Below are 16,584 nucleotides of genomic sequence, written 5' to 3'. Positions count from 1 at the left end.
CTCCCTAGACTCAGAATTCCCGGGAAAATCTTGGAATTCCCAGAAAAAATTCCGGAATTATTGGGAAAAATCCTGGAATTTTTAGGTTTTCTATATAAAAATCACTGTGGGTTTAGGGCTTTCAATAAACGGAATTTGAAGGAGTTTTGGTGATTTTTTTGGGGGGTTTATCCCAAATTTTGGGGGTTTGGATGTTGGGAGATCCCCCTGAGAGTCACAATTCCCAGGAAAGTCTTGGAATTCCTAGAAAAAATCCTGGAATTACCAGAAAAATCCTGGAATTCCCAGGGAAAATCCCGGAATTTTTAGGTTTTCTATATAAAAATCCCACGGTTTTTGGGGGTTTCGTTAAACGAAATTTTGAAGGAGTTTTGGTGAGTTTTAGGGGGAGTTTGGATCACCCGAGATTCAGAATTCCCGGGAAAAATCCTGGAATTCCCAGGAAAATCTTGGAATTCCTAAAAAAAATCCTGGAATTTCAAAGTTTTCTCTCCAAAATATACGTTATTTCTATTGGTTTCAATAACCGGAATTTGAAGGAGTTTTGGTGATTTTTTGGGGGGTTTGGATGTTGGGAGATCCCCCTGAGACTCAGAATTGCCAGGAAAAATCCTGGAATTCGTAGAAAAAATCCTGGAATTCCCAGGAAATTCCCAGGAAAAATCCCGGAGTTCCTGGGCTTTCCGTGGGAAAAATCACTGCGGGTTCGGGGGGTTCAGTAAACGGAATTTTGAAGGAGTTTTGGCGAATTTTTTGGGGGTTTATCCTGAATTTTGGGGGTTTGGATGTTGGGAGATCCTCTCTGAGAGTCAGAATTGCCGGGAAAATCCTGGAATTCCTAGGAAAAATTCCAGAATTCCCAAGAAATCCCGGGATTTTTAGGTTTTCTATATAAGAATCCCACGGTTTTTGGGGGTTTCATCAAACGGAATTTTGAAGGAGTTTTGGTGAATTTTAGGGGGAGTTTGGATCTCCCGAGATTCAGAATTCCCAGGAAAAATCCTGGAATTCCTAAGAAAAAATTCGGGAGTTACCAAGAAAATCCTGGAATTCCCAAGAAAAATCCTGGAATTTCAAAGTTTTCTCTCCAAAATATACGTTATTTTTAGTGGTATCAATAACCGGAATTTGAAGGAGTTTTGGCGATTTTTTTGGGGGGTTTGGATGTTGGGAGATCCTCCCAAGAGTCAGAATTGCCAGGAAATTCCTGGAATTCCCAGGAAATTCCCAGGAAAAATCCCAGAGTTTCTGGGTTTTCCATTAAAAAAATCCCTGTGGATTTTAGGGTTTTCAATAAATGGAATTTTGAAGGAGTTTTGGCGATTTTTTTGGGGGTTTGGATGTTGGGAGATCCTCCTGAGTGTCAGAATTGCCAGGAAAATCTTGGAATTTCTAGAAAAAATTCCAGAATTATTGGGAAAAATCCTGGAATTTTTAGGTTTTTTATATAAAAATCCCATGGTTTTTTGAGTTTTCAATATACGGAATTTTGAAGGAGTTTTGGTGAATTTTTTGGGGGTTTGGATGTTGGGAGATCCCCCCTGAGAGTCAGAATTGCCAGGAAAATCCTGGAATTCCCAGGAAAATTTTGGAATTCCCAGGAAAATCTTGGAATTCCTAAAAAAAATCCTGGAATTTCAAAGTTTTCCCCCCAAAATATCCGTTATTTTTATTGGTGTCGTTAAACGGAATTTTGAAGGAGTTTTGGGGATTTTTTTGGGGGGTTTGGATGTTGGGAGATCCTCCTGAGACTCAGAATTCCCAGGAAAATCCTGGAATTCCCAGGGAAAATCCTGGAATTCCCAGGGAAAAATCCTGGAATTTCTGCGCTTTCCGTGGGAAAAATCACTGTGGATTTTGGGGGTTTCAATAAACGGAATTTTGAAGGCGTTTTGGCGGTTTTTTGGGGGGTTTATCCCAAATTTTGGGGGTTTGGATGTTGGGCAGATCCTCTCGAGAGTCAGAATTCCCAGGAAAATCGTGGAATTCTTAGAAAAAATCCTGGAATTCCTGGGAAAAATCCCGGAATTTTTACGTTTTCTATATAAAAATCCCACAGTTTTTGGGGATTTTGTTAAATGGAATTTTGAACGAGTTTTGGTGAATTTTAGGGGGAGTTTGGATCTCCTGAGATTCAGAATTCCCGAGAAAAATCCTGGAATTCCCAGGAAAAAATCCCAGAATTCCCAAGAAAATCTCGGAATTCCCAGGAAAAATCCTGGAATTTCAAAGTTTTCCCCCCCAAAAAATCCGTTATTTTTATTGGTGTCGATAAACGGAATTTGAAGGAGTTTTGGTGATTTTTGGGGGGTTTATCCCAAATTTTGGGGGTTTGGATGTTGGGAGATCCCCCCGAGACTCAGAATTCCCAGGAAAATAATGGAATTCCCAGAAAAATCCTGGAATTTCTGGGTTTTCCATAAAAAAATCGCTGTAGATTTTGGGGTTTTCAATAAATGGAATTTGAAAGAATTGTGGGGGAATTTTTGGAGGATTTTGAGGGTTTATTCCCATTTTTGGTCCATTTAAATTCATTTCTGGTCATTTTTTAATTAACTTTTCCCATTTTTCATCATTTTTATCCCATTTTTCATCATTTTGAACCCACTTTGCCCCATTTTGGTAATTTTTCAGTCACTTTACCCCATTTCTGCTGTTTGTAATTCGCTTTATTCCATTTTAAATCAATTTTAACCCATTTTTGGTCATTTTTCGCTCACTTTGTCCCGTTTTTGTTCGTTTTTCACTCACTTTACCCCATTTTTGCTCATTTTTACCCATTGAATCCCATTTTGGGCCATTTTTATTTCACTTTAACCCATTTTTGCTCATTTTTTATCCCTTTAACCCCATTTTTGCTCATTTTTCAGTCACTTCATCCCATTTTTGCTCATTTTTTATTCACATTATCCCATTTTTAATGAATTTTACCCCATTTTTGCTCATTTTTATTTCACTTTACCCCATTTCTGCTCATGTTTTACCCCTTTGATCCCATTTTTGCTCATTTTTTACCCCATTTTTGCTCATTTTTATTTCACTTTACCCCATTTCTGCTCATGTTTTACCCCTTTGATCCCATTTTTGCTCATTTTTTACCCATTTTTGCTCATTTTTATTCCACTTTACCCCATTTCTGCTCATGTTTTACCCCTTTGATCCCATTTTTGCCCATTTTTCACTCATTTAACCCCATTTTTGGTCACTTTTTGGTCACTTTAATGGTCATAAATTCACATTTTTTACACACCACGATAACACTGATGGGGGGGGGAGGGGCCCCCGTTTTGGGGAAGATTTGGGGGATTTTGGAGAGGATTTTGGAGAGGATTTTGGAGAGGATTTTTGGGGTAAATTTGGGGGGTTTTGGGTCATTCCAGGGACTGCAGCATCAGCAGCTGCTTCAGCACCTTGGTCTGGCTCGTCTCCCGAATTTCCCCAGCCAGGAACATTTCATCCACCACCGTGTACACCTAAAAAAGACAAAAAACACCAAAATCAGACAAAAATAATAAAAAATCAGAAAGAAATTAACCCAAAATCAGAAAAAATGGCCCAAAATAGCCCAAAAATGTCTAAAAAATGACCCAAAAATGACCCAAAATCAGCCCAAAACACAGAAAGGAACATCTCATCCACCACCGTGTACACCTAAAAAAGACAAAAAAACCCAAAATCAGACAAAAATAATAAAAAATCTGAAAACCCGATCCAAAATCAGCAAAAATTGGCCAAAAATACCCAAAAATATCTAAAAATAACCCAAAAATGTCTAAAAATGACCCAAAATCAGCCCAAAACCCAGGCAGGAACATCTCATCCACCACTGTGTACACCTAAAAAACCCAAAAAACCCCAAATTCAGAAAAAAATAATAAAAAATCAGCAAAAATCAACCCAAAATCAGCAAAAATCAACCCAAATTCAGCAAAAAATGGCCCAAAATAGCCCAAAAATATCAAAAATGACCCAAAAATGACCCAAAATCAGCCCAAAACACAGAAAGGAACATCTCATCCACCACCGTGTACACCTAAAAAAGCAAAAAAAAACCCAAAATCAGACAAAAATATTAAAAATCAGAAAACCTGACCCAAAATCAGCAAAAAATGGCCCAAAATAGCCCAAAAATATCAAAAATGACCCAAAAATGACCCAAAATCAGCCCAAAACCCAGAAAGGAACATCTCAGCCACCACGGTGTACACCTAAAAAACCCAAAAAAACCCAAAATCAGACAAAAATAATAAAAAATCAGCAAAAATCGACCCAAAATCAGCAAAAAATAGCCCAAAAATATCTAAAAATGACCCAAAAATGACCCAAAATCAGCCCAAAACCCAGAAAGGAACATCTCATCCACCACCGTGTACACCTAAAAATGACAAAAAAACCCAAAATCAGATAAAAATAATAAAATATCAGCAAAAATCAACCCAAAATCAGCAAAAATTGGTGAAAAATAGCCCAAAAATGACCCAAAAATGACCCAAAATCAGCCCAAAATCAGCCCAAAACCCAGAAAGGAACATCTCATCCACCACTGTGTACACCTAAAAATGACAAAAAAACCCAAAATCAGACAAAAATAATAAAATATCAGCAAAAATCAACCCAAAATCAGCAAAAAATGGCCAAAATAGCCCAAAAATATCAAAAATGACCCAAAAATGACCCAAAATCAGCCCAAAACACAGAAAGGAACATCTCATCCACCGTGTACACCTAAAAAAACCCCAAAAAACCCCAAAATCAGAAAAAAAATAATAAAATACCAGCAAAAATCAACCCAAAATCAGCAAAAATACCCCAAAAATGTGTAAAAAATGACCCAAAAATGACCCAAAAATGACTCAAAACCCAGAAAGGAACATCTCATCCACCACTGTGTACACCTAAAAATGACAAAAAAACCCCAAAATCTGGCAAAAATAATAAAAAATCAGAAAACCCGATCCAAAATCAGCAAAAATTGGCCAAAAATACCCCAAAAATATCTAAAAATGACCCAAAAATGACCCAAAATCAGCCCAAAACCCAGAAAGGAACATCTCATCCGCCACTGTGTACACCTAAAAATGACAAAAAACCCCAAAATCAGATAAAAATAATAAAAAATCAGAAAACCCGATCCAAAATCAGCAAAAATTGGCCAAAAATACCCCAAAAATATCAAAAATGACCCAAAATCAGCCCAAAACCCAGGCAGGAACATCTCATCCACCACCGTGTACACCTAAAAAAGCCAAAAAACCCCAAAATCAGAAAAAAATAATAAAAAATCAGCAAAAATCAACCCAAAATCAGCAAAATCCACTCCAAAATGGCCAAAATAATTAAAAATTGGCCTAAATCAGCCAAAATTACCCCAAAATTACCTCAAAATCATCCCCAAATCAGCAAAAACATCAAAAAATGGCCAAAAAGGCCAAAATCACCCCAAAATCTACAAAATCCGTCCCGAAATGGCCCAAAATCCCCCCAACCCCCCCCAAATGAGCAAAGACCCCTCCCCAAATTAACGAACCCCCTCCCCATATTAATTAATCCTTCCAGGACCCTTCCCCAAATTAATGAACCCCCTCCCCAAATTAATTAATCCTTCCAGGACCCCTCCCCAAATTAATTAATCCTTCCAGGACCCTTCCCCAAATTAATGAACCCCCTCCCCAAATTAATGAATCCTTCCAGGACCCTTCCCCAAATTAATGAACCCCCTCCCCAAATTAATTAATCCTTCCAGGACCCCTCCCCAAATTAATTAATCCTTCCAGGACCCTACTCCAAATTAATGAACCCCCTCCCCAAATTAATTAATCCTTCCAGGACCCCTCCCCAAATTAATTAATCCTCTCCCCAAATTAATGAATCCTTCCAGGACCCTTCCCCAAATTAATGAACCCCTTTCCCAAATTAATTAATGCCCCCAGGACCCCTCCCCAAATTAATTAATCCTTCCAGGACCCCTCCCCAAATAAACTAAATGCCTCCAAAATAAGCAAAGGCCCCCCCCAAATGAACAAAGACACCTCCCCAAATTAATTAATGCCCCCAGGACCCCTCCCCAAATTAATTAATCCTTCCAGGACCCCTCCCCAAATTAATTAATCCCTGCCCAAATTAATTAATCCTTCCTGGACCCCTCCCCAAATTAATTAACCCCCTTCCCAAATTAATTAATCCTTCCTGGACCCCTCCCCAAATTAATTAATGCCCCCAGGACCCCTCCCCAAATTAACTAAATGCCTCCAAAATAAGCAAAGGCCCCCCCCAAATGAACAAAGACACCTCCCCAAATTAATTAATCCCCCCAGGACCCCTCCCCAAATTAACTAAATGCCCCCAGGACCCCTCCCCAAATTAATTAACCCCTCCCCAAATTAATTAATCCCCCCAAACCTTGTAGAAGTTGAAGACGAGGTCGAGCTCGCAGACGTTGTGGAAATACTCATTCAGCACCTGAGGGGGGGGATCCCCGTTAATTAACACCCCTAATTAATTAACCCCGGTGTGGAGGGGGTTAATGGGGGGCTGGGGGGTTAATTAGGGAGTTAATTAACGAGGCTCTCACCTCCACGAAGTTGTGGATGGCCTCCAGGTAGGCGAGGTTGTTGTCGGTGACGTCGACGCAGATGCAGAAGTAGAGGCCGGCGTAGCGGCGGTAAATGATCTTGAAATTGCGGAACTGGGCAAACTGGGAGTTACTGGGAGGGACTGGGAGGGAACTGGGAGGGACTGGGATGGACTGGGAGGGACTGGGAGGAACTGGGATGGAGGAAAAGGGAACTGGGAGCACTGGGAGCACTGGAGGCCGGCGTAGCAGCGGTAAATGATCTTGAAATTGCGGAACTGGGCAAACTGGGAGTTACTGGGAGGGACTGGGAGGGACTGGGAGGGACTGGGAGGGACTGGGATGGACTGGGATGGACTGGGATGGACTGGGATGGACTGGGAGGGACTGGGAGGGACTGGGATGGACTGGGAGGGACTGGGAGGGACTGGGAGGGACTGGGAGGGACTGGGAGGGACTGGGATGGAACTGGGATGGACTGGGAGGGACTGGGAGGGACTGGGAGGGACTGGGATGGAACTGGGATGGACTGGGATGGACTGGGAGGGACTGGGAGGGACTGGGAGGGACTGGGAGGGACTGGGATGGACTGGGAGGGAACTGGGAGGGACTGGGAGGGACTGGGATGGAACTGGGATGGACTGGGAGGGACTGGGAGGGACTGGGATGGACTGGGATGGAGGAAAAGGGAACTGGGAGCACTGGGAGCACTGGAGGCCGGCGTAGCGGCGGTAAATGATCTTGAAATTGCGGAACTGGGCAAACTGGGAGTTACTGGGAGGGACTGGGAGGGACTGGGAGGGAACTGGGAGGGACTGGGATGGAACTGGGATGGACTGGGAGGGACTGGGAGGGACTGGGATGGACTGGGATGGAGGAAAAGGGAACTGGGAGCACTGGGAGCACTGGGAGCACTGGAGGCCGGCGTAGCGGCGGTAAATGATCTTGAAATTGCGGAACTGGGCAAACTGGGAGTTACTGGGATGGACTGGGAGGGACTGGGACAAACTGGGAGGGACTGGGAGGGAACTGGGATGGAACTGGGATGGACTGGGATGGACTGGGAGGGACTGGGAGGGACTGGGACAAACTGGGGGGGACTGGGAGGGACTGGGAGGAACTGGGAGGGAACTGGGAGGGACTGGGAGGGAACTGGGAGGGACTGGGATGAACTGGGAGGGAACTGGGAGGGACTGGGGGGGACTGGGAGGGAACTGGGATAAACTGGGAGGGACTGGGAGGGACTGGGAGGGAACTGGGATAAACTGGGAGGGACTGGGACAAACTGGGATGAACTGGAACTGGGAGGGGACTGGGAGGAACTGGAATGAACTGGGAGGGAACTGGGAGGGACTGGGAGGGACTGGGAGGGAACTGGGAGGGACTGGGAGGGAACTGGGAGGGACTGGGAGGGACTGGGAGGGAACTGGGATGAACTGGGAGGGAACTGGGACAAACTGGAATGGACTGGGAGGGACTGGGATGGACTGGGAGGGAACTGGGATGGACTGGGAGGGACTGGGAGGGACTGGGAGGGAACTGGGAGGAACTGGGATGCACTGGGAGGGACTGGGAGGGACTGGGATGGACTGGGAGGGACTGGGATGGACTGGGAGTTACTGGGAGGGAACTGGGAGGAACTGGGAGGGACTGGGAGGGACTGGGAGGGACTGGGAGGGACTGGGATGGAACTGGGAGGGACTGGGATGGACTGGGAGGGACTGGGAGGGACTGGGATGCACTGGGATGGACTGGGAGGGACTGGGATGGAACTGGGATGAACTGGGAGGGACTGGGAGGGACTGGGATGAACTGGGAGGGACTGGGATGGAACTGGGATGGACTGGGAGGGACTGGGATGGAGGAAAAGGGAACTGGGAGCACTGGGAGCACTGGAGGCCGGCGTAGCGGCGGTAAATGATCTTGAAATTGCGGAACTGGGCAAACTGGGAGTTACTGGGAGGGACTGGGAGGGACTGGGAGGGAACTGGGAGGGAACTGGGATGGACTGGGATGGACTGGGATGGACTGGGATGGACTGGGATGGACTGGGAGGAACTGGGAGGGATTGGGATGGACTGGGAGGGAACTGGGAGGGAACTGGGATGAACTGGGAGGGACTGGGATGGAACTGGGAGGGACTGGGAGGGACTGGGATGGACTGGGATGGAACTGGGAGGGACTGGGAGGGACTGGGATGGAACTGGGATGGACTGGGGGCAACTGGGATGGACTGGGATGAACTGGGAGGGAACTGGGATGGACTGGGAGGGACTGGGATGGACTGGGAGGGAACTGGGAGGGAACTGGGATGAACTGGGAGGGGACTGGGATGAACTGGGACAAACTGGAAGGGACTGGGACAAACTGGGATGAACTGGAACTGGGAGGAACTGGGAGGGAACTGGGATGAACTGGGATGAACTGGGACAAACTGGGACAAACTGGGAGGGACTGGGAGGGACCCAGCTCCCCTCAAACCTCCATTAACCCAAATCCCCACAATTTCCCTCCAAAAAACAGCGATTTTGGGGTAAAAATGGTAATTTTGGGGTGGATAAAAGAGATTTTGGAGTACAAAATGGCAGTTTTGGGGTAAAAATGGCGATTTTGGAGTAAAAATGGCGATTTTGGAGTAAAAATGGTGATTTTGGGGTGGGTAAAGGAGATTTTGGGGAAAAAAAAATGCAATTTTGGCGCAAAAACTTGTGATCATGAGGGAAAAATTGGTAATTTTGGGTAAAAAAGGCAATTTTGGGGTAAGAAATGATGATTTTGAGGCAAAGATTTGTAATCATGAAAGAAAAATGGTGATTTTGGGGTGGATAAATGTGATTTTGGAAAAAAAATGGTGGATTTGAGGTAAAAAATGGCATTTTTTATATGGATAAAGGCAATTTTGGGGTAAAAAAGGGCAATTTTGAGGCAAAAACTGGTGGCCATGAGGGAAAAAAATGGCAATTTTGGGTAAACATTGCAGTTTAGGGGTGGATAAAGGAAACTTGGGAGTAAAAATGGTGGTTTTGAGGTAAAAATGGTGATTTTGGGGTAAAAATGGTGATTTTCGCATGGATAAAGGCAATTTTGGGGCAAAAACTTGTGATCATGAGGAAAAAAATGGCAATTTTTGGGTGGATAAATGTGACTTTGAAGTAAAAATGGTGAATTTGAGGAAAAAAGGCGATTTTATGGCAAAAATGGTGATTTTGTGACCGAAACTTGTGATCATAAGGGGGGAAATGGAGATTTTGGGGTAAAAACATCAATTTTGGGGTGGATAAATGTGATTTTACAGTAAAAATGGTGAACATGAGGTAAAAAAAGGTGATTTTGAGGTAAAAATGGTGATTTTGGAGTAAAAATTGCCATTTTTGGGTAAAAAATAGCAATTTTGGGGCAAAAACTTGTGATCATGAGGAGGAAATTGTGATTTTGGGTGAAAATTTTGATATTGGGGTGGATAAATATGATTTTGGAGTAAACACGGTGATTTTGAGGTAAAAAATTGTGACTTTGGGCCAAAAATTTGTGATCATGTGGGAAAAAATGGTGATTTTGAGTAAAAATCGTGATTTTGGGGTGGATAAATGTGATTTTGGAGTAAAAATGGTGATTTGGGGGTAAAAAAGGTGATTTTTGGGGTGGATAAAAGCAATTTTGAGGGAAAAACTTCTGATCATGAGGGGAAAAAATCGCAATTTTGGGTAAAAAATGGCAACTGTGGAGTAAAAATGGTGAACATGAGGTAAAAAAAGGTGATTTTGAGGTAAAAATGGTGATTTTGGAGTAAAAATTGCCATTGTTGGGTAAAAAATAGCAATTTTGGGGCAAAAACTTGTGATCATGAGGAGGAAATTGTGATTTCGGGTGAAAATTTTGATATTGGGGTGGATAAATATGATTTTGGAGTAAAAATGATGATTTTGAGGTAAAAAATGGTGACTTTGGGCCAGAAATTTGTGATCAAGTGGGAAAAAATGGTGATTTTGGGTAAAAATCGTGATTTTGGGGTGGATAAATGTGATTTTGGAGTAAAAATGGTGATTTGGGGGTAAAAAAGGTGATTTTGGGGTGGATAAAAGCAATTTTGAGGGAAAAACTTCTGATCGTGAGGGAAAAAAATGGCAATTTTGGGGTAAAAAAATGGTGACTTTGGGCCAAAAATTTGTGATCATGTAGGAAAAAATGGTGACTTTGAGTAAAAATCGTGATTTTGGGGTGGATAAAAGCAATTTTGAGGGAAAAACTTCTGATCATGAGGGGAAAAATCATAATTTGGTGTAAAAAAATGGCAATTTTGGTGTAAAAATGGTGATTTTGGTGTAAAAAAAGGTGATTTTGGTGTGGAAAAAGGCAATTTTGGGGTAAAAAAAGGAGATTTTGGGGTTTTTACCTCGACAAAATTGGTGTGTTTGGCGTCCCTGACGGTGACCACGGCGTGAACCTCCTCGATGAGTTTCTGCTTCTCGTCATCGTCGAACTGCATGTACCACTTGGCCAGGCGGGTCTTGCCGGCCCGGTTCTGGATCAGGATGAAGCGGATCTGCCCCGGAATTCCCAAAAAAAAATCGGGATTTTGGGACGTTGAAATTTGGGGGAAATCGGGAAAATGGTGTCCCTGAAATTCCCATTTTATCAGCATCAAACTTCAAATTTTATCGTGATTTAAGGGAAGGTTCCCAGCTCGGTTCTGGGTCAGGATGAAGCGGATCTGCCCCGGAATTCCCAAAAAAAAATTGGGATTTTGGGATGTTAAAATTTGGGGGAAATCGGGAAAATTGTGTCCCTGAAATTTCCATTTTATCAGCATCAAACTTCAAATTTTATCGTGATTTAAGGGAAGGTTCCCAGCCCGGTTCTGGGTCAGGATGAAGTGGATCTGCCCCGGAATTCCCAAAAAAAAATCGGGATTTTGGGATGTTAAAATTTGGGGGAAATCGGGAAAATGGTGTCCTTGAAATTCCCATTTTATCAGCATCAAACTTCAAATTTTATCGTGATTTAAGGGAAGGTTCCCAGCCCGGTTCTGGGGCGGGATGAAGCGGATCTGCCCCGGAATTCCCAAAAAAAAATTGGGATTTTGGGATGTTAAAATTTGGGGGAAATCGGGAAAATTGTGTCCCTGAAATTCCCATTTTATCAGCATCAAACTTCAAATTTTATCGTGATTTAAGGGAAGGTTCCCGGCCCGGTTCTGGGTCAGGATGAAGCGGATCTGCCCCAGAATTCCCCCTCCAAAAAATTGGGGGTTTGGGAGGGTTAAAATTTGGGGGAAATCGGGAAAATTCCATCCCCAAAATTGTGGAAAACCCCAAAATCCCTTCATAGTAAAATCCCCTTCAAAAAGACCCTAAATTGAAAAAAATCCAAAACACCCCAAGATCTCCTCATAAAACCCAAAAATAATTAAACTCCCCTCAGATCCCCTCAAAAAGGACCCTAAATTGGGAAAAAACCCAAAACACCCTAAAATCTCCTCATAAGAAATCTAAAATCATTAAAACCCCCCTCAGAACCACTCAAAATCCCCTTCAAAAAGACATTAAATTGGAAAAAGCCTAAAACACCCCAAAAATCTCATAAATAATCTGAAATAATTAAATCCCCCCTCAGAACCCCTAAAAACTGCCTTTAAAAAGACCCTAAATTGGGAAAAATCACAAAATCTCCTCATAAAAACCCAAAAAATAGAGAAAACCTCCTCAGAACCCCTCAAAATCCCCCTCAAAAAGGACCCTAAATTGGGAAAAATCCCAAAACACCCCAAAATCTCCTCATAAAAACTCAAAAATAGTGAAGTCCCCCCTCAGAACCCCTCAAAATCCCATTCAAAAAAGACCCTAAATTGGGAAAAATCCCAAAATCTCCTCAGAGAAACTCAAAAATAGTGAACTCCCCCTCAGAACCTCTACTCAAAAAGACCCTAAATTGGGAAAAATCCCAAAACCTCTCAAAATCCTCCTCAAAAAGGATCATAAATTGGGAAAAACCACAAAATCTCCTCATAATAACCCCAAAATAGAAACCCCCTCCTCAGAACCTCTCAATATCCTCCTCAAAAAGGACCCTAAATTGAGAAAAATCCCAAAACACCCCAAAATCACCTCATAAAAACTCAAAAATAGCAAACCTCCCCCTCTAAAAGAACTTTCCCTCAAAAAGGACCCTAAATTGTCAAAACCCCAAAAATCCCCTCATAAACCCCAAAACAGTGAATCCCCCCTCAGAACCCCTCAAAAAGACCCTAAATTGGGAAAAAACCCAAAATATCCTCACAAAAACCTAAAAATAATTAAACTCCACCTCAGGAACTCTCAAAATCCCCCTTAAAAAGGACCCTAAATTGGGAAAAATCCCAAAACACCCCAAAATCTCCTCATAAAAACTCAAAAATAGCAAACTTTCCTCAGAACCCCTCAAAATCCCCCTTAAAAAGGACCCTAAATTGGGAAAAACCCCAAAATCCCCTCATAAAACTCCAAAAATAGCGAACCTCCTCCTCAAAAAAAAAAACAAAAACCTGCACCTCAAAAAGACCCTAAACTGTCAAAACCCCAAAAATCTCCTCATAAAGCCCCAAAACAGCAAACCCCACCTCAGAATCCCCCTCAAAAAAAAAAACCCTACGCTAAAAAAAAAAAAAAAACCAAAAAACCAAAATCTTCTAATGAAAAATCTAAAAATAATTAAACCCCCCTCAGACCCCCTGTCCCCCCCCCCCCCCCACTTCCCCTCACGGCTCTCCAGGCCCGATCCCCCCTCAGATCCTTCCCCCCTTCACATTCCCGCTGTCCACCTCGGTTGTCCGCTGCCTTTAGGGGTTCTCACCATGGCGGTGCCGGTTCCGATCCCGGTTCCCGGTTCCGATCCCGGTTCCCGGTTCCGATCCCGTTCCCGGTTCCGATCCCGTTCCCGGTTCCGCCCCCCCCTCACAGCCAGGCCCCGGCGCTTCCCGCCTCCGCTAGAGGGCGCCCCGCGCCGCCCGCACTGCGCCTGCGCGGAACCTCCCGTTCCCGCCCTTTCCCCCCTCACCTTTCCCGCCCCTCCCTCAAATTCCCGCCTCCCCCCTCCCCAAAATTCTCAACGCCCCCTCCCCAAAATTCCCGCCCCGGCAATGAAGGATGGGGATCAGAAGGAAATTTGTAGCCCACTCCCCAAATTCCACCTCCCCCACCCCATCTTCCGCGGCCACGCCCCGCCCACACCGCTTAGCCACGCCCCCTTCCCTCATCCCCCTCCCCAAATTCTCTCCCGGTTTTCGCCCCCTCCCCAAATTTTCTCTCTCTCCCCCCTCCACCCATCCCGGTTTTCGCCCCCTCCCCAAATTTTCTCTCTCCCCCCTCCACCCATCCCGGTTTTCGCCCCCTCCCCAAATTCCGCCGCACCCCCCCCGAAATCCCGCTGGTTCCGCCCCCCACCCTATTAAAACCACGCCCTAAACCACGCCCACTCCCCTAATTCTGCCCCCTCCCATTCCTTGCCCCCAACCCCAAAATTCCCGCCTCTCTTTGCTTCCTTCCCTCCCCACAACTCCGCCTCAAAATTCTCGTTTTTCCCATAAAATTCCGCGTTTTCCCCCCTTAAAAAAAATTAAAAATTCCCAATTTCCCTCCCTCCCAAAACAAAAAATTCCCGGTGTTCTCCTCACAAGCCCCGCCCATGACCACGCCCCCTTCGTTTAGCCCCGCCCCTCCCGCCGCTCCCGCCGCTCCCCTCACGGTGCCGCCCCTCCCCTCCCTCCGCGCACGCGCTCCCGCCATTCCCCCCCCCCCCCCCCCCGTCCGTGATCGTGAAGGCGGAGGGAGGAGGAGGAGGAGGAGGAGGAGGAGGTGGCTGAGGGTGGGTGAGGGGGGGTTTAGAGAGGAGGAGGAAGGCGCCGCCGCCATTACAGGCCGAGCCCGCCCCGGCGGCCCCCACCGCCTTCGCCCCGCCCGCCGCCACCGCCCCGAGCGCGGACATGGCGCTGCCGCCGCCTCCCGCCGCCCCCGGCCCGGCTCGATGCTGCCGCCGCCGTTTCTCCGGTAAGAAAAAAAAACCTTTTCCCTCCTCATCTTCTTCACCCTCAGCGCCACCATCGCCGCCTTTTCTCTTTGGGAAAACCCCCCCCCCTTCGAAACCCCCCCCCAGAAGAACAATGGGCCGCCCCACCCCCGCCCGCCGCGCGCCCGCCGGGCCGGCCCATGATCCCCGCGGGGGGGGGGGGGGGGGGGAGAGCGGCCCGTGAGGGGGGCCCGGGAGAGACCAACCCCCCGTAATGGGGGGGGAGGGGGGGGGATGAGACCGACCCCCCCCATCCGTCCGTTCTCAATGGTTGCGCCGCCCGTTGGTGGGGGGGGCTGTGGGGGGAGACCCCCGAGGGGGGACCCCCAAATTTAGGGGGGAGAGCACCCCAAAACTGGGGAGACTGGAAGAGAGACCACCCCTAAATTGGGGGGCTTAGGGGCAGACCACCCCAAAATTGGGGGGATTTAGAGGGGAGACCACCCCCAAATTGGGGGCTTAGGGGGCAGACCACCCCAAAAATTGGGGGGGATTAGGAGGGGAGGCTACTCTAGTTTGGGGGGCTTAGGGGGGAGACCACCCCAAAATTGGGGGTACATAAAGGGGAGACCCCCTCCCAATTTTGGGGGGATTTAGAGGGGACACCACCCTAAAACTGGGGGGCCTTAGTGGGGAGACCACCCCAAAATTGGGGGGGATTTAGAGGGGAGACCACCCCAAAATGGAGAGGCTTGTGGGGAGACCACCCCAAAAATTGGGGGGCTTAGTGGGGAGACCACCCCAAAATTAGGGGGTACATAAAGGGGAGACCCCCTCCCAATTTTGGGGGGATTTGGAGGGGAGAGCGCCCCAAAATAGGGGGGTGTAGTGGGGAGACCCTCCCAATTTTGGGGGGATTTAGAGGGGAGACCACCCCAAAATGGAGAGGCTTGGGGGGAGACCACCCCCCAGTTTTGGGGGGATGTGGAGGGGAGACCACCCCCAAATTAAGGGGGAGACCACCCTGAATTTGAGGGTACATAGAGGGGAGACCACCCCAAAATTGGGGGGATTAGTTGGGGAGACCACCCCAAAATTGGGGGGGATTTAGAGGGGAGACCACCCCTAAATTGGGGGGCTTAGGGGGCAGACCACCCCAAAATTGGGGGCCTTAGTGGGGAGACCACCCCCAAATTGGGGCCCTTAGTGGGGAGACCACCCCAAAATTGGGGGGCTTAATGGGGAGACCACCCCCCAGTTTTGGGGGTACATAGAGGGGAGACCACCCCAAAATTGGGGGGCTTAGTGGGGAGACCACCCCCAAATTGGGGGGATTTAGAGGGGAGACCACCCCAAAATTGGGGGGCTTAGTGGGGAGACCACCCCCCAATTTTGGGGGTACATAGAGGGGAGACCACCCTAAAATTGGGGGGGATTTAGATGGGAGACCACCCTAAAATTGGGGGGCTTAGTGGGGAGACCACCCCCAAATTGGGGGGATTTAGAGGGGAGACCACCCCAAAATTGGGGGGATTTAGGGGGGAGACCACCCCAAAACTGGGGGTACATAAAGGGAGACCCCCCCCCAGTTTTGGGGGGATTTGGAGGGGAGACCACCCCCAAATTGGGGGGCTTAGTGGGGAGAGCACCCCCAAATTGGGGGGGATTTGGAGGGGAGACCACCCCCAAATTAGGGGGGAGACCACCCTCAATTTGAGGGTACATAGAGGGGAGACCACCCAAAAATGGGGGGATTTAGAGGGGAGACCACCCCAAATTGGGGGGCTTAATGGGGAGACCACCCCAAAATTGGGGGGCTTAGTTGGAGAGACCACCCCCAAATTGGGGGGGATTTAGAGGGGAGACCACCCCCAAAATTGGGGGGACTGGAGGGGAGACCACCCCCAAATTAGGGGGGAGACCACCCCAAAATTGGGGGGCTTAATGGGAAGACCACCCCCCAGTTTTGGGGGTACATAGAGGGGAGACCACCCTAAAATTGGGGGCCTTAGTGGGGAGACCACCCCCAAATT

General features: G+C 46.8%; 2 protein-coding genes across 2 annotated transcripts in view; one reads left to right on the top strand and one right to left on the bottom strand.

The window, feature by feature from the left end:
- Window positions 1–3,195: 3,195 nt before the first annotated feature.
- AP2S1 (adaptor related protein complex 2 subunit sigma 1) lies at window positions 3,196–13,560 on the bottom strand. Its single transcript, XM_072920942.1, has 5 exons — window positions 13,400–13,560; window positions 10,965–11,114; window positions 6,572–6,685; window positions 6,400–6,459; window positions 3,196–3,473 (listed from the first exon to the last, which is right to left on the bottom strand). The coding sequence occupies exons 1-5, from the start codon at window positions 13,400–13,402 to the stop codon at window positions 3,372–3,374; spliced, it is 429 nt and encodes a 142-aa protein (XP_072777043.1). The 5' UTR covers window positions 13,403–13,560; the 3' UTR covers window positions 3,196–3,371.
- Window positions 13,561–14,434: 874 nt separating this feature from the next.
- The window catches only part of ARHGAP35 (Rho GTPase activating protein 35), a 37,626-nt gene continuing 35,476 nt past the window's right edge, over window positions 14,435–16,584 (top strand). The window contains exon 1 of the mRNA XM_072920928.1: window positions 14,435–14,592. The gene's annotated coding sequence lies outside the window, so the exon portion shown is untranslated. The remainder of the gene's footprint in view (window positions 14,593–16,584) is intronic.

Source organism: Taeniopygia guttata, chromosome 34 (genome assembly GCF_048771995.1).
Source record: "Taeniopygia guttata chromosome 34, bTaeGut7.mat, whole genome shotgun sequence".
Taxonomy (NCBI): domain Eukaryota; kingdom Metazoa; phylum Chordata; class Aves; order Passeriformes; family Estrildidae; genus Taeniopygia; species Taeniopygia guttata.
The sequence above is the reverse complement of the archived record's forward strand: the minus strand, read 5'-3'. Positions and strand labels throughout refer to the sequence as shown.

What these genes read in the sequence shown, in the direction of transcription:
- AP2S1 (XM_072920942.1), bottom strand. An exon ending in AACACACCAATTTTGTCGAG is followed by an intron (nt 6,686 to 10,964) that starts GTAAAAACCCCA and finishes CAGTTTGCCCAG; the next exon opens with TTCCGCAATTTCAAGATCAT. An exon ending in TCGTCTTCAACTTCTACAAG is followed by an intron (nt 3,474 to 6,399) that starts GTTTGGGGGGAT and finishes TGTCTTTTTTAG; the next exon opens with GTGTACACGGTGGTGGATGA.